General features: G+C 35.0%; 1 protein-coding gene across 1 annotated transcript in view; it reads right to left on the bottom strand.

Annotated features, from left to right (window-relative positions):
• The window catches only part of btv (dynein cytoplasmic heavy chain beethoven), a 696,240-nt gene that overhangs the window by 326,088 nt on the left and 343,617 nt on the right, over positions 1–26,535 (bottom strand). The window contains exons 31-37 of the mRNA XM_090384033.1: positions 25,802–25,889; positions 23,919–24,126; positions 23,200–23,329; positions 16,180–16,335; positions 14,498–14,596; positions 8,091–8,248; positions 404–650 (exon numbers count right to left, since the gene is read on the bottom strand). Coding sequence (XP_090240159.1) covers positions 404–650; positions 8,091–8,248; positions 14,498–14,596; positions 16,180–16,335; positions 23,200–23,329; positions 23,919–24,126; positions 25,802–25,889 — 1,086 coding nt within the window. The remainder of the gene's footprint in view (positions 1–403; positions 651–8,090; positions 8,249–14,497; positions 14,597–16,179; positions 16,336–23,199; positions 23,330–23,918; positions 24,127–25,801; positions 25,890–26,535) is intronic.

The raw sequence follows: 26,535 nt of genomic DNA, 5'->3' as shown, positions 1-26,535 counted from the left end.
GTGGAGTTTTAGCATAACTATTCCTGCACGATGTAATAAATCTGAAGCTGATAGGTGTTTTGTGGAATTTAGGTATACAGTAGACAAATGGAAAGTTAGTGTTTGGGTCTCTCTCTCTCTATATATATATATATATATATATATAGAGAGAGAGAGAGAGAGAGAGAGAGAGAGAGAGAGAGAGAGAGAGAGAAGAAATGAAAGAAAAGACAAAGCAGACTCCAGGTTAGAGAAAATGGTGGAAAGAAATTTCTAGATGCAGGCTGCCCTAACTAGCAGGACACCTGATGATAAGTTAATTTTCACTTTATTTGATATAAGTAATCAGCATCTTTTAATGTCCTATGAAAAGATTGATAAGTGTTTCATTTTAATAATCAACAATAAAGTAGTAGTATCATACCTGCTGTAACCAAGTTATCAATTGACAAGTTCCCCATTTATCAGGTTTCGGAAGATTTATATCCTTCAGGTAGAGAACTAAACGTTCACAATCTTTTGGTCGTAGTACTCTGCCAGAATGAGAGCTAACAATCATACAAAGCTGTCCTAGCTTTTGAATGACATGGTGGGAGGTAGTCTGAGCACTACAGTGAACAACTGCCACTTGTATGGAATGCAACTGCTGAAAGCAGTATCTAAGAAGAATACTGTAATGTAATAAAAACAAAATTATATAAACAAAAAAAGAAAAGAATGATTAACTTTTTTTTATAAAATGTACACTAATTTATGCTACATCATTCAGAGAAGAGTATGTCTATCACACATACTCCTCTTCCTACCATAAGCAGTATATATTTGAAATGTGCATGTTCCCTTTTTTCTAACAGGGATAATCCATCAGTTGAAAACATATGAATAAAAAACAGTAAATACATCAGCTCTGAGATTTTGATATATGAAACCCAATATTAAATTTATTTCTGGTCTGTGATCAATAATTTACATATAAAAAAATTGTTTTCCCACTAAGGCTAAGTATGTAAAAGCATTTTATAATCTTCTATAAAGTATTATTTAAGACAGGGAGACCTAAGCAAATTTTGCAGTAATAAGGATAAATCAATTAAAGTAGTCTGATGATTTTTAATATTTAAAGTAATTTAATATACAGTTTCAAAGAATATCACCTTAATGGAATTATTTCTGTATCAAGGAATAATTTGATCAAAGTATACATTCTGCACTCAGGACATAAAAGTTACTGTACAGTCCATGTAATTCCAGGAATAGTCAAGCTAGTTCTGCAATATGCTGTTTCATACAAAAAGCTGTTAATTATTTCTAATTATCAATTAGTCTTAGATACTACTGCTTTCAAGATCATTATTTGTGAACATAGCTCTTTTAATCAGATTCTCCTCAGAACCAAAGTACACAAAATCAAGTACATAGTTTTTTGAAATTGTATATTTAACACAGAACCAATCTTTGCACTGGAAATGCTATATCCATTCCTACCCATTTCAGTCAATTTTTATAGTGACTGCTGTATGTTTGTTTGGCAAATGTTCTCATTACATGGGAAAATACGTTTTTATGGATTTTGTCTTATATGTTCTGACAACATTTTTGCTAATGTTGTTGGAGTCTCATCTTTGACAGATACTCTTACCTACTTGGTAGTGTTCTTCTACCTCTAGATTCACACAAAAGTGGGGAAGACAACATTCTTCATGTTGAGTTCCTTTTGTTTCATATGCTGCTGTCTACAAATCTGTGACATTACAAGAACATCCTCTGGCACACAATTTCTATTAATAGGGAAAATATTGATCTATCTGAAATAATTTTAGCATTTTTATTGGGAGCACTTTCCTACAGGCATAAAGAGCTCTATAAAAACTGCAAGTCAGCATTGCTCTGATTTGTTTAATATGCTCAATAGCTTTTCTTCTCCAACAAAATTCAAGAATTTTGTTAGAGGAGTAAAGTTATTATCATCCTTATACACATACAGTCAAATTGCACAAGGAAAGGAGGGCTGCAAGAAAGAGTGTCATGCAAAGGACACTTTAAAAATATAATTAAAGTATTTTCCTGATGAAATTTTCAGAGTTTCAGCTGAAATATGACTACTATGAAAGTCCATCAACACAATTATTGGCCACTTAGGAGGAATGCACCTTATGAAATGATGGAAAAATTCCAAGAATATCTGTTTGTCAAACAAATTATTTTTGACAGTCATTGAGCAGTCTTTAGGGCAGCATTTCCCAAACTGTGTTCCGTGAAAAATTGTAATTAATTATTAACAAAATAAAAATAAATAAATAAATTTTGCATATTTGTAGCACACATGTTTTTTGTATCATTATAATTTTTGACATAATTTTTTTTTCAGTTATTAATATACTGGCATAGACTAATAATCAAATAAACAAAGGAACACTTTATTTTGGCAGGCTTGTGCATAGAGAAGTATGCAGAGAGGTAATGACATACATGAAAAAGTAGCAATGTAGTGATCTAATATGCTATTCATATGTGATTTAGCTTGGAGTACACGGATTGAGGCAGGCCTCTGTAGCCGGGAGCGGGAGAGCAGTGGCACATGCTCTTTGAGTACACTGGTTTCAAGCCCCTGACTGCTAAATACAGTCAATCTGCCAACCCGCACTGGATCAGCATGGCAGATTATGGTCCATTTCCCTCATCATGAATTGTTGAGGAGGCTTCCATCCTGCAGTGGGTTGATAATGGCTGCAGTTTACCTTTTTTACTTTTTACACAGGTTGAGGGAGAGGGGGAAGCGAACCGATATCATGCATCGTTTGGGTGGATGACACAAAGTAGCCTTCTGCTGACATGTTCTTGAATTTTTACACTGTGTTGGTGGTGCGGACTGTCTTCACAATTACGAGATTAGTTCTGTAGTAGTGCAGAAACTAGTAAGCATAACTAAACTCACTTCCTTGTATAAATATTTTTTTGATAATTATCAATATTTAGAAATATCATTAAAATAAATGACCATGGATTTGTGGTTTAAAAAAGGAACTTTAAAATGAGAAGCAAGCATTTCTGGTATTGCAACTGTGGCCGATGAAAACGAACACACTTCAAAGTGATGATGAACAATCGCAGCCTTTTGTTCCCCAAAAATCCGAATTGAAAAACCGGAACCAACTAATAAAAGACCAAAACGAAAGTACGATGACAGTTATTTGAATTTCAGCATTACATGTTGGAAATAAAGATGTTCCTGATGCACAGTGCATCGTATATAATAAAATATTAGCAAACAGTTCTTTGGCTCCCACTAAACTTGTGTTCCATAAATATATGTGTTCTGCAAATATATTGTGAGATGAAGTGTTTGTTACTAAAAAAGTTTTGGAAACACTGCTTTAGGGGCGACTCTCCTTAATTCTTCATTGATTTTCTGGCTTCTGAAAAATTTGGAAGAAAGTAGATCAACCATTCTCCAGAGCACTAGTTATAAGTAGGAGAGTTATCCTCCCCTTGTTTTGCTTTCATCTGCTGGTAAACTCTTTGCACGTCTATTGGTGATAGCTCACGAGCATATGATGGTTTTAGAGCTTTAGAGGAAGATGAAAATGGCTTTAGAGGAAGATGAAAAGTTGGTTCTGTGAGTTTGAAGTTGGACAGTAAATGGATGTTGGCTGGTGGCAGCACATGTTAGGACTGTTTTGAAAGAGAGAGTGGGATTTATAGAAGCCAATTCAGAAGAACAGTGCCCATGGAAGTATCTGTAGAAGAGGTATGCAGCAGAAACAGTACGTCTATGAGACAGCGAGTGGAGAGACTCTGTTAGAGATGAATCATTAATTAACCTAACTGCCCACTTCTGAATGGAATCAAGAAGCCTGAGAGAGTGTTTGGGGGCACCACCCCAGATGTGGGAACAATATTCCATGGCAGGGTGGATTTGCGATTTATACAGAGTGAGCAGCTGTTTGGAAGAAAAGTAACGTGGAGAACGAAAGAGAAAACCTAGTTTTTTAGATGCAGAGAAAGCAATATTTGAAATGTGCTTGTGCCAAAAGAGATTAGAAGTCGGGGTAATCCCCAAAAGAGATATATCATTTTGCCTAGTGTCACTAAAGATAAGTATAGGAGCAGAAGAATCCTTTCTGCGAGATATAAGACAAGACTGAGTTTTAGAAGGGTTGAAATCAACTAAGTTGTCTTTGACCCACTGGAGAATTACCTGAAGATCAGCATTTAAGGAATTGGTAGCAAATTTTCGAGAAGTTGAAGCTGATTGAGCAGGACAAGGTTTCTCAAAATGGAAAGTAGAATGCAATGTGGTATCATCGGCAAAACTATGGATAGGATTTCCAGTCAATGGAAGAAGGTCATTAATATACAAGAGGAAAAGAGTGGGGGAAAGAACTGAACCTTGGGGGACATCGGCATTAGTGGAGAAGTTAGAAGACAGAGAGCCATCTACAATCACCCTCAGTGAGCAATCAGAGAGAAAACTGGATAACCAATTACTAAAAACAGTTGGAAAACCATAAGATGGAAGCTTGTTTAGAAGACCTTTATGCCAAACACAATCAAAAGCCTTTGAGATGTCAAGAGCAACTACTTCTGTTTCACCGAACCTTTCCATTGAATTAGTCCATAAATGGTTAACATAAGCCAGATATCACCAGTGGATCGACACTGACGGAATCCATACTGGCGATCATTGATCAGACGGAAGGTTTCTAGGTAGTTTAAGAGTTGGCGGTTAATTGATTTCTCCATTACTTTAGAAAGAGTAGAAGTAATTGCAATGGGACGATAATTGGATGGGAGGGATTTGTCACCCTCTTTAGGAACTGGCTGGATATGAGCAAATTTGGAATAAGAAAGTGAAAAAAGTGAAAACCTTTGGAATAAGAAAGTGAAAAAAGCGGCAAAGAACAGGAGTAAGTTCAGGAGCACAGGTTTTGAGAACAAGTGGAGAAATACCATCGGGACCTGGAGCTTTCTTAGCATCAAGATTCATCAAAATCCTTCTGACATCCTTTTGCCTGAAGACTACAGGAGGCATTGAATGGAGCGGGTTGAGAATGGTGGGAGGTGTTATACCAAGATCATTAATACATGAGTTGGAAGAAAAATGGGATGCTAGCAGGTCAGCTTTATCCTTGGCTGAAGTGACAACAGAACCATCTGGTTTGGATAGAGATGGGAGCAGAGATGGGCAAAAGTTGCGGCCAATAGCTTTGGCAAGAAACCAGAATGCGCAGCTACCATTAGGGCAAGAAGCAAGTTTTCTACTCTTAGCCTGTTCAAACTCTGGTTTGGACTGATTAATAACTGCTTTACAATTGTTGTGAGCTTTGGTGTAGGCAGAAAATGAAACTGAAGAATTAGAAACAAGCCAATTACGATATGCAACATTCTTCTCTTGAACAGCCTTAGCACATTTATTGGAAAACCAAGATTTAGATAAAGGACGAGATTTTAAAGTGAAGTGTGGGATAAATGATTCCATTCCTCCAAGAATAATTTCACTGACATGATCTGAGCAAACGTTGACATCAGAAGTCTTGAAACAGTAATCCGACCAAGGAAAAGAAATCTAGCAGGTCATCCCATTTTGCATTCTTGTAATGCCAAACAACACAAGGATGGGAATAGCCATGAGATAAAGGCTCCATTGGAGAAGAGACAATCACCAAGTTGTGATCTGAAGTGCCTAAAGGACCTCTCACTTTGAGCGTGTACTTAGAAGGGTTGTTTGTGAGAAAAAGATCAAGTGTGTTGGCTGTATGACTAGGACTGTCCGGTATTCTTGTAGGTAAATGAACAATCTGTGCAAGGTCATTAGTAATTGCAAAAGCCTCAGCATCTCGACCAGCTTGGTCGGTGTCACTAGAAAACGAAAGCCAGCTGGAGTTGTGAACATTAAAATCACTGTTAGGAAAGTTGGACTGGAGAAAGTCAAGTTGCAAAGAGAGAAAGTCAAAGAGCTCCAAGTGATTAGTGGAGTTGGGAGAACAGTAGAGACAACAGATGAATTTGATACAATGAGGTAGAGATATTTTAAGCCAGAGAAGATCAAAGAGAGGAGATTTCAAATTGCCAAGTCTCTGACAGGGAATATCAGAATGGACATATGGACAAATACCACCTTTGAGGCAAAAGGAATCATACAGTGAATAATTTGGGCATCTGAGATGAGCAATAGTTGAATCAACCGATAATTGAGATTCTGTCAGAAAAAGTACATGGGGTTTGGTAGACTGCAAGTGGAAATGGACATCGTTCAGATTAGAATTGAGACCACGTATATTTGTGAAATGATTGTGAAATGAATTAGGAAGTGTTTGGGAGGTAAGATTAGATTTCAAACTAATAATAAAACCAAATTATTAGTTTGAAAATTAATAAAACTAATAATAATAAAATTTCAAACCAAAACTCTTCATATTTGTAAAATATTCCATATATTTTATTTGTATTATTCCATATATTTTGAAGCTGCAACAGAGGCCACTGTGCTATGTACAGAAGTAAAATTGCCATTCGGTATGCAGTGTTACCATTTTTAATAATTGGTCCATGTTAATGAAGAAAACCATAACGTTAAGTAAACTCCAATAAACTCAATATGTAAATGTGTTACAAGTTTTTGGTAAAGAACCACACTGGATGGGCAGATGATCTATGATTCCAACAAAATGATATCCATGGTGCACACAATGAAACAAAGTATGTCTCCAAACTGCTTCATTTTCAGATACGGAGGCATCATATATTCTGCAAGTCTTTCTGATTTAAGCACAATTAATTTTTTTTCTGTGAAGATACCTAAAATCAAAGGCATATAAAAACGTCCTAACACCCTGGAAGACAATAAAAACAGAATTACTGAAGATAATGGGAGGACTGGTGCAAATATATAGCAGTAATTAATATAAAATTTTTAAATCTTTGTTGAAAAATTTCAAAAGGAAACATGTCATTGAATAGTATTTAATTGAAACTACAAAACATTTTAATTAACAAAAACAAAAACATGACACATTATTAATTCAATCTTGAGGGCTAAAGAATTTAAGGTATTCTTGTTTTTTGAGACCATCTCCAGGGTTTCCCCTATGTGCCGCAGTAGTGTCTGAAAAGCAAACATGTCAAAGCTGGCAAGTGTGAATAAGTGTTGGTGTGCAAAGCTTATGTGTGTGTTATGTTGAATTGAGTGCCAGCACCTGGCAACTTTGCAGCCAGGGGGGGGCAGCGAACACCTGGTCCACTGCCCCAACTCCCATTCCATGCCATGTGGAGGTGTGCCAGGGACCACCAACAGGCAAAGACTCTCAGTGGCATAACAAGAAAACTTTAAGGCTAAAGAATAACAAATAAGTATATATATTCTTACACATCTGTAATCTGTCCTACAGTTCTAAAATAATTCATACTTGGTGCTGTGCACCATTGCAGCTTCCTATCTTTGTCTTGGGAAAGAAAGGAAGCTGGTTTTCTGTCCAGAAGTGAACAGCAAAGAGTTGTCCATCTAACTACCTTTCTTTTTATTTAGTAAAATGGTGCACAAAGAACTTCGAGTGGAATTAGGACTGTAGAACGGGTTGCAGCAAACTGTAAATGTATCCATTCAGGTTTTCATTATCCTTTTGCCACCAATGAAGAATTCAAAACAGAATTACTAATATATAGCAAAGCATTTTAAATTCTAAATATTTATGTGCTTTCTGACTTAACTAATTATCCTTTATTTCCATGCAGTGAAGCATTTTCTTTAAAAATTTCAATACCAACATGATAAGCACACCCTTCTACACTCATTAGAGGTAATGGAGGTATTCAGAAAATGTTATTTTTAAAAAGCAACATATGTAAATTAAATTCTACTGATAAATTTAATTATTTTTTGTTTTATTTATTCCACTCTATATCCTAATCCTTTAGCAGCAAGTTGAAAACTGTCAAATCTTATGGTTTCACTCTGTATTATAGAGATAATTTGTAGTGTTCTGATTATTTTTAAAATAACTAACTTTCATGTTACTATTAAAATAAATAAAAAATAATCAAAATTTCAAATGGCAAACAAGTGGAAATAAACAATGATAAATGAATAAGTAATCAATAAATAAGGCACATACCCTTTCCCACATCCTTCTGGACCTACAAGTAAAAATGGTTGAATATTATCTGACTGAAACCAGTTCATCAAGAAATTGGAAATCCTTAATACATCTGTTGTAAGAACTACTGGTACATTGTTATTAGCTAGTGATTCCAACTTCAGGGACTGATTTGGCTTAAAAAAATTTCAAAAAAAAAATATATATATAGAAACATGTGTGGGTTATAAAAATGTATTTTGCATTTCTATACAATATGAAAGTTATAATCAAGGCAATTCATCTAATAATAAGAATGTGAAATAAATATTTACATTTGTTAAAATTAGTTGAATTTATTTCTTTTGTCACTCACATATGTTAACCAGCTGGTTAAGTGAAACAAATGAAAAAAAAAAAGCGGAGGAAGGAGAGAGAAACTGCATTTATATTAGTAAAGTGGTTATAAAGATTTGAACATAAAAAAGCTACAAGATTTGCTAATTTTCTAAAGGTTTTAGTAATTTTCTCAATAAGCATCCATTTTCACAAAAAGTAATGTGTCCATATACTTTTACACGTATATATTGTATATAATGTGAATATACAACATAAATAAATTAGGTAAAAACTTATGGGATTTTAGAATGTACTGTTATGGGTGTACTGTTAGTGCATACGATAGTCCAAAATTTCATGCAAGATTAAACTACAGCAAAATGTAAACAGATAAAAAAACTATAGCAATTTGTTAACTAAATAAAATTCAGATCAATGTTTCATGAAATAATGTCATTTTCTTAAGTGCTTGGTGTTGACGATACCAAGTAAATATAAACTGCAACTGGATGCTGTCGCTATCTCATATATTATATAAATCCATTGTCTATTAATCATGTTTCCATTTCAGTTGTTTAGCCAGTGTCTGCTGGGTCTACATTTAGTTTTCAAAGTATTATATTAATGAATAATGGATATGAATATATAAATAATGCAATGGCTATATAAAAATGATATGATAAATAAATAACACAGTGCCATACAGAGACTACTGACATATAAAATGGGTCCTGAAGCTTATGAAATAAGAGTAACTACTTTTAATTATTTTTTACACAGCAATACATTAAAAACCAGAAAGCTATAAATTAGTAATAGGATTAGGATGGCTAAATGATGCAAAGAAATCAGGCTCTTGCTGCAACTGCCAAAAAAAATTCCCTCATTATCATACCCAATCAGCTAATAATAAGTACTTGTCCAGTTTCTCCTTAAATTTACCTAAGCTGTCAACTTCAATGGTGGTCATCTTGAGGTGGGAATGATTTATCTCAGAGGTTAGTCATTTGTTAACCACAAGCATACTTGCTGAGATCCGTTCTATTGATATTCCTTTGAATTTTATATTTATATCCCTTGGTTCTTTGTCTCTCCTACCAGCAAGTATACCCTGTATGTTCATTTTACTCATTCCCTTTAAGGTCTTAGAAAAAGCTCAGCCAAATCCCTCTACCTTCCCCATTCAGATAGCTAATTTCCAGTGTTTGTAAACCACATATTCAGGGTCCCCCCCCCCCTGCACTCCATACCAATCTAATTATCCTTCTTTAGGCCCTTTCAAGAAGTGTAATCTCTTTTTCAGATGCTGCCTCTAGAAACGAGCAAAATACACTGTGTGATCCCACTATTTACATAATGGAATTGTAAATTCCCTTCCCACTAGAAGCAAAAGTTCAGTAAATAATCGAAAAGACATGTTTTTCTGGCAATTTGCCCATACTGCGTGAAGAAATTCATGCCCACACATAGTAAATCCAGCTAAGTCTGAAGCAGAATAGCCTGGCTATTGTAATTCTCCATTCCTTCACATTTATATTGTTTGCAAATTTTGACAGTATGCCCTGAATACCTTCATAAATGTCATTTAGAAATATCAGCAAAGAGCAGCCTTAGAATTGAATTTTAGGAGATCTTGTTAGAATCTTAAGTCCCTAGGTTGTTGTCGTTATTTGGTTTTTAGGAGCATTAGCAACTAAGGCCATATTGCTCCGGGGATATCCGGTGGTCATTCACTGACCTTTCCGCATCCTCCGTATTTGGTGGTCACGGACTCAAACCCCAGTCTAATCAAGAAGCGTGTGTTACGCACTGCTGCTCCTGCCCACCTGGCTACGGAGGCGCCAAGTCCCTAGGTATATTCTTCAGTCCGCCTTGAAGAATATACCTAGGGACTTTACCTATAATCCCACTTTAACTTATCTCTTAAACAGCTATAAAATAATACAATCATGTAAAAGTATATTCCTTTTATTGCATGACACAGAACATGAAAGGAGGAAGCTGCTGGTGATATCCCCCAATGCTTGTCAAAATGTGGTATAGTTCGAGACAGAGGTCACCCTAAAAAATAGTTAGGGATATGACGGAATGACTACAGATACTATACTGGTGTGCAAAACTTAAGGACCAGTCAGGTCAACTCCACTAATCACTTGGATCTCTTTGACTTCCTCTCTTGGAAACTTGACTTTCTCCAGTCCAACTTTCTTAATATAAGGTAATTTTCCTTGGTGATTTTAATGTTCACAACTCCAGCTGGCTTCTGTTTTCTAGCCACACGGACCCAGCTGGTCGAGATGCTGAGGCTTTTGCAATTACTAATGACCTTGCACAGATTTTTCATTTACCTACAAGAATACCGGACAATCCTAATCACACAGCCAATACGCTTGATCTTTTTCTCACAAACAACCCTTCTAAGTACACGCTCGAAGTTAGAGGTCCTGTAAGCACTTCAGATCACAACTTGGTGATTGTCTCTTCTCCAATGGAGCCTTCATCTCATGGCTATTCCCAACCTTGTGTTGTTTGGCATTACAAGAATGCAAAATGGGATGACCTGCGAGACTTCTTTTCTTCTTTTCCTTGGTCAGGTTACTGTTTCAAAACTTCTGATGTCAACGTTTGCTCAGATCATGTCAGTGAAATTATTCTTGCAGGAATGGAATCCTTTATCCCACACTCCACTTTGAAATCTTGTCCTTTATCTAAACCTTGGTTTTCCAATAAACGTGCTAAGGCTGTTCAAGAGAAGAATGTTGCATATCGTAATTGGCTTGTTTCTAATTCTTCAGTTTCATTTTCTGCCTACACCAAAGCTCGCAACAATTGTAAAGCAGATATTAATCAGTCCAAACTAGAGTTTGAACAGGCTAAGAGTAGAAAACTTGCTTCTTGCCCTAATGGTAGCCGAGCATTCTGGTCTCTTGCCAAAGCTATTGGCCGCAACTTTTGCCCATCTCTGCTCCCATCTCTATCCAAACCAGATGGTTCTGTTGTCACTTCAGCCAAGGATTTTTTTTTTTTTTTTTTTTTATAAAAACCCCAAACACAAAAGGTATCAAAACCTACAGTACTTAGTACCGTGCATGGGTTTGAAGGAGAAGTATGGGGGGAGGGGGGTGCCGGAAACTTTGCTCCAGAGACTAAACATGGGTTTCACCACTTCAAGCCACCAATAAGCAAAGTGGTGGTATATCACCGGTTGATGAAAGTCATCTACCATAAAGCTGACCTGCTAGCATCCCATTTTTCTTCCAGCTCATGTATTAATGATCTAGGTATAACACCTCCCACCATTCCCAATACGCTCCATTCAATGCTTCCTGTGGTCTTCCGTCAAAAGGATGTCATAAGGATTTTGATGAATCTTGATGCTAAGAAAGCTCCAGGTCCTGATAGTATTTCTCCAATTGTTCTTAAAACCTGTGCTCTTGAACTTACCCCTATTCTTTGCCACCTTTTTTCACTTTCTTATTCCAAAGGTGTTTTTCCTTCTGCTTGGAAATTTACTCAAATCCAGCCAGTTCCTAAAAAGGGTGACAAATCCCTCCCATTCAATTATCGTCCCATTGCAATTACTTCTACTCTTTCTAAAGTAATGGAGAAATCAATTAACTGCCAACTCTTAAACTACCTAGAAACCTTCCATCTGATCAACGATCGCCAGTATGGATTCCATCAGTGTCGATCCACTTGTGATATTCTGGCTTATGTTAACCATTTATGGACTAATTCAATGAAAAGGTTCGGTGAAACACAAGTAGTTGCTCTTGACATCTCAAAGGCTTTTGATTGTGTTTGGCATAAAGGTCTTCTAAACAAGCTTCCATCTTATGGTTTGCCAACTGTTTTTAGTAATTGGTTATCCAGTTTTCTCTCTGATTGCTCACTGAGGGTGATTGTAGATGGCTCTCTGTCTTCTAACTTCTCCACTAATGCCGGTGTCCCCCAAGGTTCAGTTCTTTCCTCCACTCTTTTCCTCTTGTATATTAATGACCTTCTTCCATTGACTGGAAATCCTATCCATAGTTTTGCTGATGATACCACATTGCATTCGACTTTCCATTTTGAGAAACCTTGTCCTGCTCAATCAGCTTCAACTTCTCGAAAATCTGCTACCAATTCCTTAAATGTCGATCTTCAGGTAATTCTCCAGTGGGTCAAAGACAACTTAGTTGATTTCAACCCTTCTAAAACTCAGTCTTGTCTTATATCTCGCAAAAAGGATTCTTCTGCTCCTATACTTATCTTTAGTGACACTCCGATTTCTAGGCAAAATGATATATCTCTTTTGGGGATTACCCTGACTTCTAATCTCTCTTGGCACAAGCACATTACAAACATTGCTTCTTCTGCATCTAAAAAACTTGGTTTTCTCTTTCGCTCTAAGCATTACTTTTCTTTCAAACAGCTGCTCACTCTGTATAAATCGCAAATCCGCTCTGCCATGGAATATTTTTCCCACATCTGGGGTGGTGCCCCCAAAACCTCTCTCAGGCTTCTTGATTCCATTCAGAAGAGGGCAGTTAGGTTAAATAATGATTCATCTCAAATAGAGTATCTCCACTCGCTGTCTGATAGATGTACTGTTTCTGCTGCATGCTTCTTCTATAGATATTTCCATGGGCCCTGTTCTTTTGAATTGGCTTCTATAATTCCCGCTCTCTCTTTCAAAATAGTCCGAACACATGCCTCCACCAGCCAACATCCATTTACTGTCTAACTTCAAACTAACAGAACAAACTTTTCATCTTCCTCGTTTATTCATTCAAGTGCCGTTTTCTGGAAAAACCTTCCTTCATATGTATTTCCTGAAAATTACAGTCTACAGAAGTTCAAGTCCAATGTCAACAAATATCTTCTTTCATCTTCTCAACCTCCAACCCAAGCATGGTACTAAGTACTATAGGTTCTAATATGTCTTGTGTTTGCGGTTTACATAACAAAAAAAAAAAAAAAAGGTTTTCACCTCTAGCTTCTCATAGGAATGGGGACTGGATATCAGTTGTGTTGTTGTTTGGTTTTTAGGAGCATTAGCAACTAAGGCCATATTGCTCCAGGATATGCGGTGGTCATTCCTTAACCTTTCCGCATCCTCCGTATTTGGTGGTGACGGGCTCGAACCCCGGTCTAATCAAGAAGCGTGTGCTACGCACTGCTGCTCCTTCCCACCTGGCTACGGAGGCGCCCCCTGGATATGAGAAAAGCATATCAAAGGACCCTCCGTGAGGTACAGAAATGATGAAGGAAGCAACACCGACACAACAATGGAAACAAAACGATACAGAGGGACTTTATTAAAAAATGGCAACATAGCACTGTCTGCCATGATATAGATACATCACTGCCAAAGATGGAACAAAGGGAAGAGGTTGTACTCAGTAGGAGATATAGCCACCTAATGTCGATGCAGGCTTTGCACCGCCTGTCCATACTTAGAACAATGTTTTTGATAAGTTCTTGCAGTAACATCGTCCATTCCTCTGTCAGTGCCATCTTCAGCAGGTGAACATTTTCTGGTGGGTGTGGACATCTCCCCAGAGCGTCCCATATGTGTTCGATGGAATTTAGATTGGGGGAATGGCAGGTCAATCCAAATTTACTTTCAAAAGAGAAATTTTGAAGATGAAATGGCTGAGAAGTTGAAATCCACTTAAATCAATATTTTTTTCCTCCTTTCCTAGAAAATAATAGTTACAAACTTAACCACATAAATAATTATGAAATCACTTTGAGAGAACTTTATGAAAAGAAGAAGCATCTTTATAATACCCAACTTTTCCATTAATCTTAATCAGGAATGGAAAATAATCATCAAATCTGCAGTACTTTCAGAAAATTTCCTGCCAAACTGAAACTACAATTTAGGACATATAAAATCTTTAAAGCATTAAAAGAAGACCAAGGAAATACTGTTGTTTTCAGTTCTGTCAAGATGTTTCTGGAAGAGTACTGTTTATACAGAGGATATTTATGATACACAAAATATAATTTACTTAATTTTCTAAATATGCATTTTTCAAAAATATGAATTTTTACTAATTTTTTTTTGAAAAAAAAACTGTCAACATAAATATATAAATAAATATCAAAATATTTCTCACCTTAGAAAAATAAGTTTCTAGTCTCTCTGTTTTCTCATTAAAGTAGACATTAAGAGGATTTCTAGAATCTGGAATTGTATTAGCTGTCCATGAAAAAACCTAAAACAAAACTGATGCATCTCAATCATGATAATCAAAAGTCTTAATAATTCTATTAGTAAACAATATCATAAACAAAAACAAATAAATATAAATATGTGATATATTATCATTAAATGTTATTAGTATTACAGTTAGATTAGATTCTTCAAAACCTTCAAAAATTAGGATCATTTTTGCAAATTTTAAGAAAAACAAATGGTACTAACATGTGGAAATGATGAAAAGACCATATTACAAATGAGAAAATAATAAAAAATCATGGAGTGACAAATATCTAATCAATGAAAAGTGAAGCAAAACTAGATTGTATTGGCATGTGGAAAGGATGGGAGAAGAGAAATTATCTAAACAGAAATTTTAAGCAAAAATGAATGGAAACAGCCCAGAAGGCAGACCAAGAAGAGGAGTTTGATGATGAAGATGATGGTGTGATGCTGTTAATATTTGTTTTTTTAATGAAATTATAAAAACATGATTATCATACAAAAATAGCTAAAATAATAAAAATCAATTGGATTAACAATTATGCAGTGGCAGGTTGGACACATCAGAATAAATGAGAACAGTGAAAATTATTTTGATATTTTTGGAAAGATAAAAAAAAATTCCTAATGTGAGCTACTGCTAAAAATAGCAGTTACTGTTAAGATCCATGACTGTTCTTTCCTTCTCAAGATGATAACGGACAGGTATCTTGATGAAACATCAAGAAGAAAATTGTCACAATTGTGGCAATTTGCTTTCTTAAGGTTTTACAATATGGTATAAGGTACATGCCAAAAACACCTTTGGAACAAAAAAAAATAGTAGCTATTTGTTTTACAGCTGAACAGATGAAGGTAAACATTTTTGGGAATGGTGAATCTGAATGTTTCCACTTGCTTGACTACTGCTTGGTTTCCAGATCATAATAATAAATTTGTGTCTTATCACTGGTCACTACATGATTAAGATATCTTTGATGTTCTAATGTGAACAAACAATGTTCACTTAATTCAACACATTTCTGTTCAGTGTAAAATGGTATGGCATCTATCTGTCTACAAATTAAATGATCAGCCCCTGTATCTTTATGCTTTATAAACTAGTTTTGGGCACTCTATCTGAACAAATGGAAGATACAATAGATATGCTGAACAAGCGAAAATATTAATATGCCAAGAGCAGTGCACTATGCATTTTGGATTATTTTTTTTTTCTCTTTAATGAATTCTTCCTTTCCTATTTAGTGTTCCTTCTAAATTTGCTGATACGGGTAAGGCCACTAAAATAATAAATTGCTGCACCATAATTTTTCCTTAATATTTAATATTTTTTTTTTTTTTTTTTTTTTTTTTTTAAACAATAAAATCATCTGAAGCAAAAAGAATCTTTTTGAAAAGAAATCATATTGTCATGAGTATGACTTTACATGGTTATGAAACTTTTCAAGTAGTTATTTAAACATTTAATGAATTTTAGAGTGTTTTAAAAATCTAATAAAAGTCAATACTTTAAATAAGAATATTACAGAATACTGCATTAAGTATTTGGAGATATAACAAACATATTTTGATATATACATCACAAAAGTATCATACCTCTTTTAAAAAAACTTCTTTAGCTATTCGAGTTAAGTTACTTCCTAGTCCTTGAAAAAGTGCTACTGCAAATTGAGACTTATTAGAAACATTTTTTAGGTGAGAAAGACCATTCATAACTGTACCTATTAATGTAGTCTCAAGAACAAAGCTATTCTGAAAAAAAAAAAAAAAAAACTAAATTAATTATACATACAGCACATATGTTTACTGAAGAGTAAGACTGATAAGATTCTCATGCTAGGAATTCATGTAATATTAATTACGTAGGATAAAAATTTCTTATTTGGGCCACAGCTAACATTATTAATTTTCAAAAGATGACATACCATAATGTTATATGAGGCCTGTTCAAAAAAGTATCTGGATAGTGTGCAACAAACATTGTTCAAGGTTCAGACAAGAGAGTACAATGTGACAAGGCATAATGTGCTTAGTCATTTGATTGCATACACAAAGGCTCACTTTGTTGGCTTTTTAAGGGTAATAACATTTGAATATAATTCTACCCTTGAATCCAACAGTAGTCTTGCATAATGCAATAATTCTTCCCAGAACCAAATATTCACAAAACTTTTCGTTCAGAACACCAAAAATATTTTTTACTTTAGTTCTCCTACTTTGAATTTCTTTAGCTTCCTATTTTGTTGGCAAGAGAGTTAGGGCTGCCACTTTTAAAATGTAAAAAAAGCAGTACAAAAATAAATAAATAAATAAAATACACAAAATCCATATATTACATAAATAACAGACTTCAAAAAAAAAAAAAAAAATTTTTTTTTTTTTTTTTTTTTCCCTTTTGTTAGTTGTTGGCACATCGGCTTCTGTGGCCATATTGCACCTCCCAATGTTTTTGCATTTTCTATTCTGATCCAAGCCCTAGGCAGGATTAAAACCCGTGACCTTTGGGTTGCCAGGCAGGCACTTTACCCACCCGGCTAGCTCGGTCGGCTTCAAAAATTTAAATGAATAATTTTTGTTATCCTTTGCAGCTTCTATTAATTTTGATTGCATCCTTAAAAAAGTCTAAAAATTTAGAACAATTTTTATTTAAATTAATTCTAATTCATAGTTCTGCATTTATAGACTTTACATTTAGTCTATTTCATTCAAAGAAATAATAACAGCAGAAGCTTCTACATGACAGCTGCAATATCAGTAGCTGGACTAGCCTCTGCTGCCATATTTGTTCTCTAGAGTTCTGTACTAGAGAAAAATTCTGATTGTCCATTCTAATGAATAATATTCCTATATATTAGTTCTTTTAATTTAGTCATAATTCTGAAACAGAAAGTTCTAACAATTTCTCAATTCCTTTATCAGAATGGCTGTTATGAGATGTTAGAACTATATCTAAACACTTCGCTTCTTACAGAGTATAAGGTAACTTCTAAAATGAAGAAAAAGAACTGCTGCCTGCTTTTAACAATTGAATATAAACTTTAGTCTAGTTTTTCACATTATTTATATGAAGTATAAATAGACAGCAGTATAATAATTATGGCCGCATAATGGGAAAACAGTTTCATAAATGACAACACTGACTGTTGTGGAAACAGTGGTATTGCACATAAAGTGGAATTTTATGATGTTGCAGGTGCAGCAACATCAGACCATAAAGGTGGTCTGATGTCACTTCACTTGCAACATCAATTTCAAACTGGTTTCTCTAAAAGCTTTCACTGCATCCAAAAGAAATATCTTTTACTGTGCTAAAATTAAAAAATATGCATTTTTTTGTCCAATATAATTAATATTATTATATGTATCTATGAACTGAACCATAAGTAAATAAGTAAATACGAGAAATTTTCTAAAAGTTAATTGTTTTTAAAAGAAAAACATTAACCTTGGCCGCCATGGCAATACATCTGTGAGGTATATTCTGAAAATAATGAGCTCACACAAACTGTTGGCTGAAGATAAAAATCTGTGATTTTCTGTATCTTTCTAAATTTAGTTTTCCAGAGTTATAGCACGATTGAATCAAGCAGATACAGCCCAACAACTTTTAACTTTTAGTAATGCTAGCATGGAAAACTGACTGCTACTGACACTACAAAGCTTAGAATTATTAGTATTAGCATTGACAAATGCTTCAGGAAAGCAAGCTTATGCAGCTTCAGCCAAAAAAAAAAGAAAAAAGCAAAAACGAAAAAAAAAAAAAGTTTGCATATGCACCTGCATTTTCTATAAAAATAAGAGAAATTTACCTCAATATGATATATAGAACACTTCCGTATGATGTTCTCCAAAAATTAAAATGAATAAAAGAGTAATGCAAAATTATTACAGTAAAAAATCAATTCAAAACAATTCAAAAATTAATTAAAACAATCTTAAAAAATTAATTAAACGTAAATTTTGAAAAACGATTTTCCTTCCTGAAACAGACAATTCTTTTCGACCATATGTCGTGATCACAGGAATGGAAATTAGAGTGTGTATTGCACATTGGAGTGTGTATTGCACAGAGTGTGAATCTTCAATAGAGAGATTATTTGTGTTCATGCATGTGCATGAAAGGCTGCGATTATTTGTCTTCGCACATGCACTCAGACCACAATCAGAGATTAGATATGGACAGCGAACATTAACAGAATTCTCCTGCAATTTAATTTCGACAGTTTCTGCAATTAATAGCCTTGTATAATTACGTTTGATGCTAAGTATTTTGGCCCCATTAAATAAAAATGTATGTTTTTTGTTAACGGCATGAAAGACTAATTCTGACACTGCTGAACAAGAAGCACGAACTGAGGACACATGCTGTTTTATGCAAAAAATCAGCAGGAATCATGTAGATAATTGGTAAGACAAGTTGCAATCACTGCAAGTAATGTTGTATACCAAGTCATTTATTCGTGTCATGAAAGAGGAAAGGACTGAGCAATTGTTCAGTATAGCATGTAATTTCTGTATTGGTCTGGCCACAATCCTAAATTCGGTATCTTTAAAGAATCTGTTATGCTGCTTGAGCCACTGTTCAATGTATGGGACAGAAATAAAGTATTTTTTGATGTTAATATTGTTGGTTGGTGTAGTTTTTTGTAACCTATCCTTAGCTTGTACCCTAATTCGGTTTATTGTAGCAAGGGGGTAACCCCCTGTTTAAGAATCTGCTGGTTAACATCTGTATTTCTGAGTCTAAAGCAGATTCTGTCGTTGAATATTTATAGGGATTGAGAAACTGATTAAAGATAATAGCCCTTTTTTTAGGTGAATGGGTGATAGCTGTTATAATGTAGAAGCATATTGGTGTTTGTTGGTTTACTATAAATGTTAAATTGGATTTTATTCAAGTCCCGAGTAGGCATGAAATTTAGAAAATTTAATGAATTAGTATCCGCATTTTCCCATTCCAATGTAAAATTGAGTCTAGGATAAATATCATTAAACAAATGTAAAATGCCTTGAATAGTGCTACTATCAAGGTATATTTCTATTATTCTCTTATTCTTATTAAATTTCTCTTATTCATCTACAAATATTGATATCAACGTAGAAAGTATTGTGCACCACAGTTCTGTTATATACTATCAGACCTGCATTTTGTATAAAAATAAATAAATAAATCTTCAGCCATAGGCTCTGTAGCTGAGTGGTCAGGAGCAGGAGTGCAGCAGCACACGCTCTTTGAGTAGATCGGGGTTCAACCCCCTGACTGCTAAATATAGTCAATCTGATAACCTGCACTGGATCAGCGTGGCAGATTACGGTCCATTTCCATTGAGCCTCTAGTGACCCCGCAAAGTGAATTTGCTTTAGACCATCAACTTGCTTTCTCAGAGGCTCAGCCATGTCTTACAGTATGTTGAGTTCTGAATTTAGTTCATTGCACTCTCTATACCTTGCACAAAGAAATGAATTGTTGAGGAGACTTCCATCCTACAGTGGGTTGATAATGGCTACAGATTTTGTATATATCCTTGCAATTACACAATTCATTTACAATTACATTTTTTAAATTCTGATTTCTGAAGAAACTGATGTGGCAAAGCAGCAAAAACTTCCTGGATACTGTTCTCTAATTCTTACAAATTTGTAGGTTTCCATACATTTGATGTTCTTTAGAACACATCCCATAAAAAAAAAAACATACAGATGTGTATTACAACCCCAGGGGCTCACATCTGGTGAGTATGGGCTTGGCACACCTAGAATCCTGAGCTGGATATTACCATTCTTCTATTCTTGGTGATTCCCTTCTACTTCTGCCTCTTGTTTTCTCTCTCTCTCTCTCTCTCTCTCAGGGTAATTCACAATTTTTTTTTTTGGCTGGTGCAGCATAAGCCTCAGCCTCAGATGTCATATTATTCAAAAATTCTAAGATGTTAGAACTCCAGATGCTGTCGTATCCAGTTACCATCGTAAGGCGAGGCATGTCGACCAGGCTTTAATTTTTTTTTTTTTTTTTTAGATAAACCTAGGAACGTTTTACACATTCACTTATATGCATGGTTAAGGGGGTAATAATCTACATCTGTCCACTCCCTAAATCCGCCCCTAACTCGAGATATCATACCGGTCACGAAAAATGCATCACGCTACTAGTAGTGTGAGCATGGGAAGCACCTCTGGTGGAAGCTGCAGATGAAGTCACTTCCATGACCGATCAAATTTACTCGGTAGAAAGTCGAAAAAATTGCGAGCCCATTGTTAAAATATTCACAGCTCACCACTAACTGGAAGTATGGCAGAGGGTATTATCTTGTCTTGTCTGACCAATTTGATTGGATACTATGATGTGGTTACAAAGGAACTGGATGCAAAAAATAATTTTGATATCATATACTTGGATTTCAGGAAAGCTTTTGACACTTGCGCCTGGACGACTACTGTACAATTTGGAGCAGAACAGTATTAAGGGTAAGTTGCTACAATGGATAAAAGGGTGGTTGAGTTGGAGAAGACACAGAGTGGTAATCAATGGACGCTGCCTGTTCTTCGTGGACTAATGTTATTAGTGGAGTCCAACAGGGTTCGGTGTTGGGCCCACTGTTGTTTTGTATATTTATAAATGATATTGATGAAGGTATATCAGGCTTAGTGTCTTACAGATGATACAAAGGTTGGCAGGGTTGTTAATGACAGTAATGGCAGTGTGCTACTGCAACAGGATCTAGAAAATTTGGGTAGATGGGCTGAGAAGTGGCAACTAAAGTTTAACATTGACAAATGCAAAGTTGTCATATGGGTAGAAGTAACCCCAGACGAATGTACCAACTGTGTGGTACTACCCTTAGGGCGGTAGAAAATGAAAAAGACCTGGGAGTAATTGTGTAGTCAGATATGTTTTCTGAGCAATACAGACAGGCTGCCAGAGCAGGTCATGGGGTTTTGTCAATGATATGCAGGAATTTTGCTAGTAGGGAAAAGGAGATGATTATCCTTTTGTATAAGGCAATGGTCAGGCCATGCCTTGAGTACTGCATACATGTCTGGAGGCCTCATTTTAGGAAGGATGTAGATTTGCTGGAGCGTGTATAGAGAAGGGCAACGAGATTGGTGAGGGGAATGAAGGGGTCCTCTTACCAAGAGAGGCTTAAGTTCTGCAAATTGCAGTGGCTAGAGACTAGGCACCTGCGTAGTGATCTGATTGAGGTGTATAAGGCCTTGAATGGATTGAGCACGCTGAATTCTGATGGGATTCTTCCACTTGCTCAGATTATGAACCTAAGGAGGCATAAATTCAAATTGAGGAAAGACAGCTGTAGAATAGATGTGTGGAAATTAGCCTTTAGCCAACGTGGTTAAATGCTGGTGGTTAAATGCTGGAACAAACTTCCATCTGTCATTGTGGAAGTTGATAGCTTAAATAAATTCAAGGAGGAACTGGACAAACTTTTAGAGGGAATGGTTCTATGAATTTTTTTTTTTTTTTTTTTTTTTGGATGATGCTACATAAGCTCATACGCTTGCTTTCTTCCATCACATGCCTCTCTTACTGTTACTATTATCCTGTAGAAACAAAAATGTGTCTGTACCAAAGAACAGTCACATTGTGGGAGCTGGAATTATCAAAATTGAAACAGCTCCACACCATAACTCACATCCTCTGAACATTATTGTTGACACCGCAATTTGACAGTAGATTTCTTTAAGCATTCTCCACACCTGACCACCAGATTGGAATAGGGTGCAGCAAGATTTATCAATCTATGAATCTTATTACCACTGCTCTACAGACCAGTTACAGCATTTGATGCACTATGCAAGGTGAGACAACTGACTACAGTTGGTGATGTTTGGCATATATGCTGCCACTCTTCCCTGAAAACAGGCTGTGGAGCTCCATATATAGTGTTTGTATAGACCTCTGCTGACACCTAAAACTTCTGGTTGATGTTTTGTAGAGAGATGTGATGAAATTGTTGTAATACCCTAATGCCGATGGGATTCTTCCTCTTGCTCAGATTAATCACCTGAGGGGAAATAAATTCAAATTGAGGAAAGACAATTGTAGAATAGATATGTGGAAATTTGCCTTTAGCATCATGCAAGCATCTGTAGCCTTCCTGTGTATTTTTGGACAGTGGCAGTAACAACATGCTTCCATTTCATGATAATATCTTTGATGGTTGACATGGAATGTTGTACGCTGTCAGCAATTGCATAAATTGATAAACCAGCAATGTGACATCTGAAAATGTATACTTGAAATCATTCAACTCGACTCTGTAAGTCATGAAAAGAACCACTAACTTGTGATGCTTGTATGCTTTCTTTATATACTGAACTGAGTCACTGTTTCAGAAGGGTCCTTGAAAACAGGGATGTGCAAAAATTTTTTGGAATAAGTATGGGATGTGATGTCTATGTATTTAGTAAAATTATATATTTTGGCTCAATTTTTCATTGATTATTTTCTATCTAACCAAAACATAATGGGTATTAACTTTTATTGAACTTGAAAGTTCTGAACATGAAGGGAAAAAAAAAAAAAAAAAAACCCCCAAAGGTGATTTATATAAAATATAAATAGATAAAACTATATAAACTTGGATATATAAAACTCACTTGTTTCAAAACAAAATGAAGAGCTTTCAAGAAGTAATCATTAATATAACTTTCCAAATGACTGCTACCATCCTTTGAATGCTTTTGAAGCCAGGACTTTACAATGGCATCTATATCTGTATCCTCATCACTGCGATAATGAAAAATATTATTAAAATAACAACTATGGAATAATTATAAAGAGGAATGAATTAAATAAATTATAGAGAAAAAAGAAGTATCTGTTACAAGGGAAAAAAAAAAAAGAAACAATACCCGTATATCCAAAAATAATGAACTATCAGCTATGAAAAAAAAAAAGTATACCCACATGCCTAATCCTAAAACAGTGGCATATATATAGTTGTACTAATGAATACACTTCAATCCTTACACTGTAATACTGTTTACAGGAAATCTAACAAGTTGTCTCACTACTACACTATAAATAAACAGCACTTCTCTTCTGAGATATGCCTTACCATTTATTTTTAATGCAGGGCTGCTACCATCACTTTTTTGACCATTATGCCATTACTTCAGAAGGTAATTAGGCTGAAGTGTTGACCTTGACAATGTGGGTACAATATAAATTACAAGATGAGCATGTATACAAATATAAGTATATATCATTTCTTTTCTAAGAATTTATCAATTCCTGCCCTTAACTTTTTTCCATAGTTAGTTACATACAATGAAGACATTTATGTATATAAAGAGAAATAATAAAATGGGCTAACCTAAGAAAAATCATTCCCATACGAGATATCGTAGCTGGAGAAGCACAACTGAGGTCATGCGTTTCAAATAAGAAGTTAACATTTGGACCAAACTGAATGCGTTCACCAGATGGCATTGTCAAAAGACGATTATCATCTAGGACAGAATTTAAAGATTCTATCCATTCAGGATCAATATCACCATCACAGACTATCCAAGAATGGACCTCTGCAAGAAAGATTTTTCATAATTGGCAAAATCATATAATATTCAATGCACTATTATAGTGAAATATTTACAAAAGTTTTCATCCTGCATTTTATATAATGGTTATTTTATACAATTTTTAATCTCTTATTTTAACAAATAACAAAATGTGAATATTATATCAAATGTTACATTAGTGGGACCAATTGATGATGTTACCAACAGTTCTAAATGGGAAGCATTCAAGAAAGTAATTATGGAAGCTACTGCACTTTTTTTTGTTCCAACTAAGAAATACTGCTCTAGGTTCAGGCCCAAATGGATGTCAGATGAACTAATGAGACTCTTGGCAGAGAAGAAAAATGCATGGGATACATATAAATTGTCAGGCGACACAGAAACCTATGGTAGATACAAGCTAGTCTGTAATCAAGTCACAAAGCAGGTTAGGCAAGCGAAGGCATATTATGAAAAATATTTGGCAAAGCATGCAAAGAAAAACAGCAAAGCCTTCTTTGCATATATAAATTCTAAAAGGAAAGGGATGAATCAGATTGATCCACTTGATATCAATGGTTTGACTGTAGATGTTCATTCTCAGATAGCTGCTGAACTAAATGAGTATTTTGCATCTACATTCACACATGAGCAGTTGTTCAAGGAGGAAAGGGCCAAATATGTGGTGATTTAAAGGTAATCACCATTTTATTAGGACTACAAAAAGGGTTACACTAAGTATTATTGCTTTCTCTGAGGGTGGGATAGTCGTGCAAGGATATGCACTAAGAGAAAAGGAGTTGGCCTCAACAAAAATCATTAACACCTGGAATGAAGAATGTAGCGTATCAACCTCTGGTAGATCCAAATAAAGTTTTGCATCCACCACTCCACATCACTCTGGGGCTCATGAAAAATTTCATGAAGGCTTTGAAAGTGAACAGTCCTGAATTCACATACTTGCAAGAGAAATTCCCAAGATAGAGTACAGATGAACAGTTTGAATGCGTACTTCTTATGAAAAACTGGGATCCAACATGTCATTGAAGATGCATTTGCTTGTGCTCACACCTGGATTTCTTCCTGCCAAACTGTGGTGCCATCAACAACGAACATGGTGAGTGCTTCCATCAAGACATCTTGGCGATGGAACAAAGATACAAAAACAAAATGAGGGTGTGACCATATTAGCCATTGGACGATTATTGTTGGATGGTGAAAAGGGATGCTCCCAAAGCTGAATACAAGTGAAAGGCAAAAAGGTCCCGTGTTTGATACAGGTAGCTACATCTTACTGCCATATAAATAAAAAATACTTTGTATAAATATAAAAAACTATTTTTTTCGAAAAGAAGAGCCAATCTGCTATTTTAAGCACTATTTCCGTGTTTAGCATCCCAAAATCTATAAAGTAAACTTACTTTCATGCCAGTAACAAGATATAACCCAAAATTTGTTGTTTAGCATTATTGTCAATTTAAACTTTGGTTACAAATTTAAATTTATATTTATCTTAAAATGTAGATAATTTTAAAAATCTATAAAAACACTAATGCTTTAACATTAAAAAAAAAAAGGTACTTAAGTAGCATAATTAAAAATTTACAACTGAAATCTTCTTAAAAGGTTATGATTCAACTGAAATCTTCTTAAAAGGTAACGATTCATTTAATTAGGAGTTTTGCATATAAATATTTACCTCGAGGCTCTTTAACAACTTTTCTAGCACTTGAAGTTAAAATTCCATCATGCCATTCCCTTGTATCCAAATCAATGTAGCCAAGTAACTAAAAAAAAATCCATTTTTACAATAAATATTATTGCCTATATTTAAAGTTCTCAAAAATGTCAAAATAACTGGAAATACTCTTTCATGTGCCTTTCATTCAAGAAGGTGACCTTAATTAATTATTCGGCAGTTCTCGGTAACTAGTGTATTATTTTTACACATTTCAAAAATTGTTCTATGAACCAATACCATTAAACTTGCAAATTAGTGTGCAACTAACTGACAAGCAGTTTTTTCCCAAAACACAGCTGTCATGTTCATAAGTTAGTACAAATTTGTATTAGCTGAAAAAATGAGGCATGGAACACACACACACACACACACACACACACACACACACACACACACACACACACACACACACACACACACACACACACACACACACAGTATGCTTTTTTACCTGTACTCTATTTTGATCTTGGAGAGATGCTTTGCTCTCAATGAAGACAAGTGACAGTGACAGTGACAAGTAAAAGCATATGAATTTTGATTTTATTTCAAATACTGTGTTGGAACGTCCCTTCAATTCTATAGTATTACTCTGCATAGGGAAAACATGGCCCAATTCAGGAGTTAAAAGTAAACATAATAGTTATGTTTTTAAAATAGAAGTTTTATTTTCCAACACTGCTTGGCTATTT

Source organism: Mastigoproctus giganteus, chromosome 10 (genome assembly GCF_048544385.1).
Source record: "Mastigoproctus giganteus isolate SK-2022 chromosome 10, ASM4854438v1, whole genome shotgun sequence".
Lineage (NCBI taxonomy): Eukaryota > Metazoa > Arthropoda > Arachnida > Uropygi > Thelyphonidae > Mastigoproctus > Mastigoproctus giganteus.
Note: the sequence above shows the minus strand (reverse complement) of the source record. Positions and strands in the feature narration are given on the sequence as shown.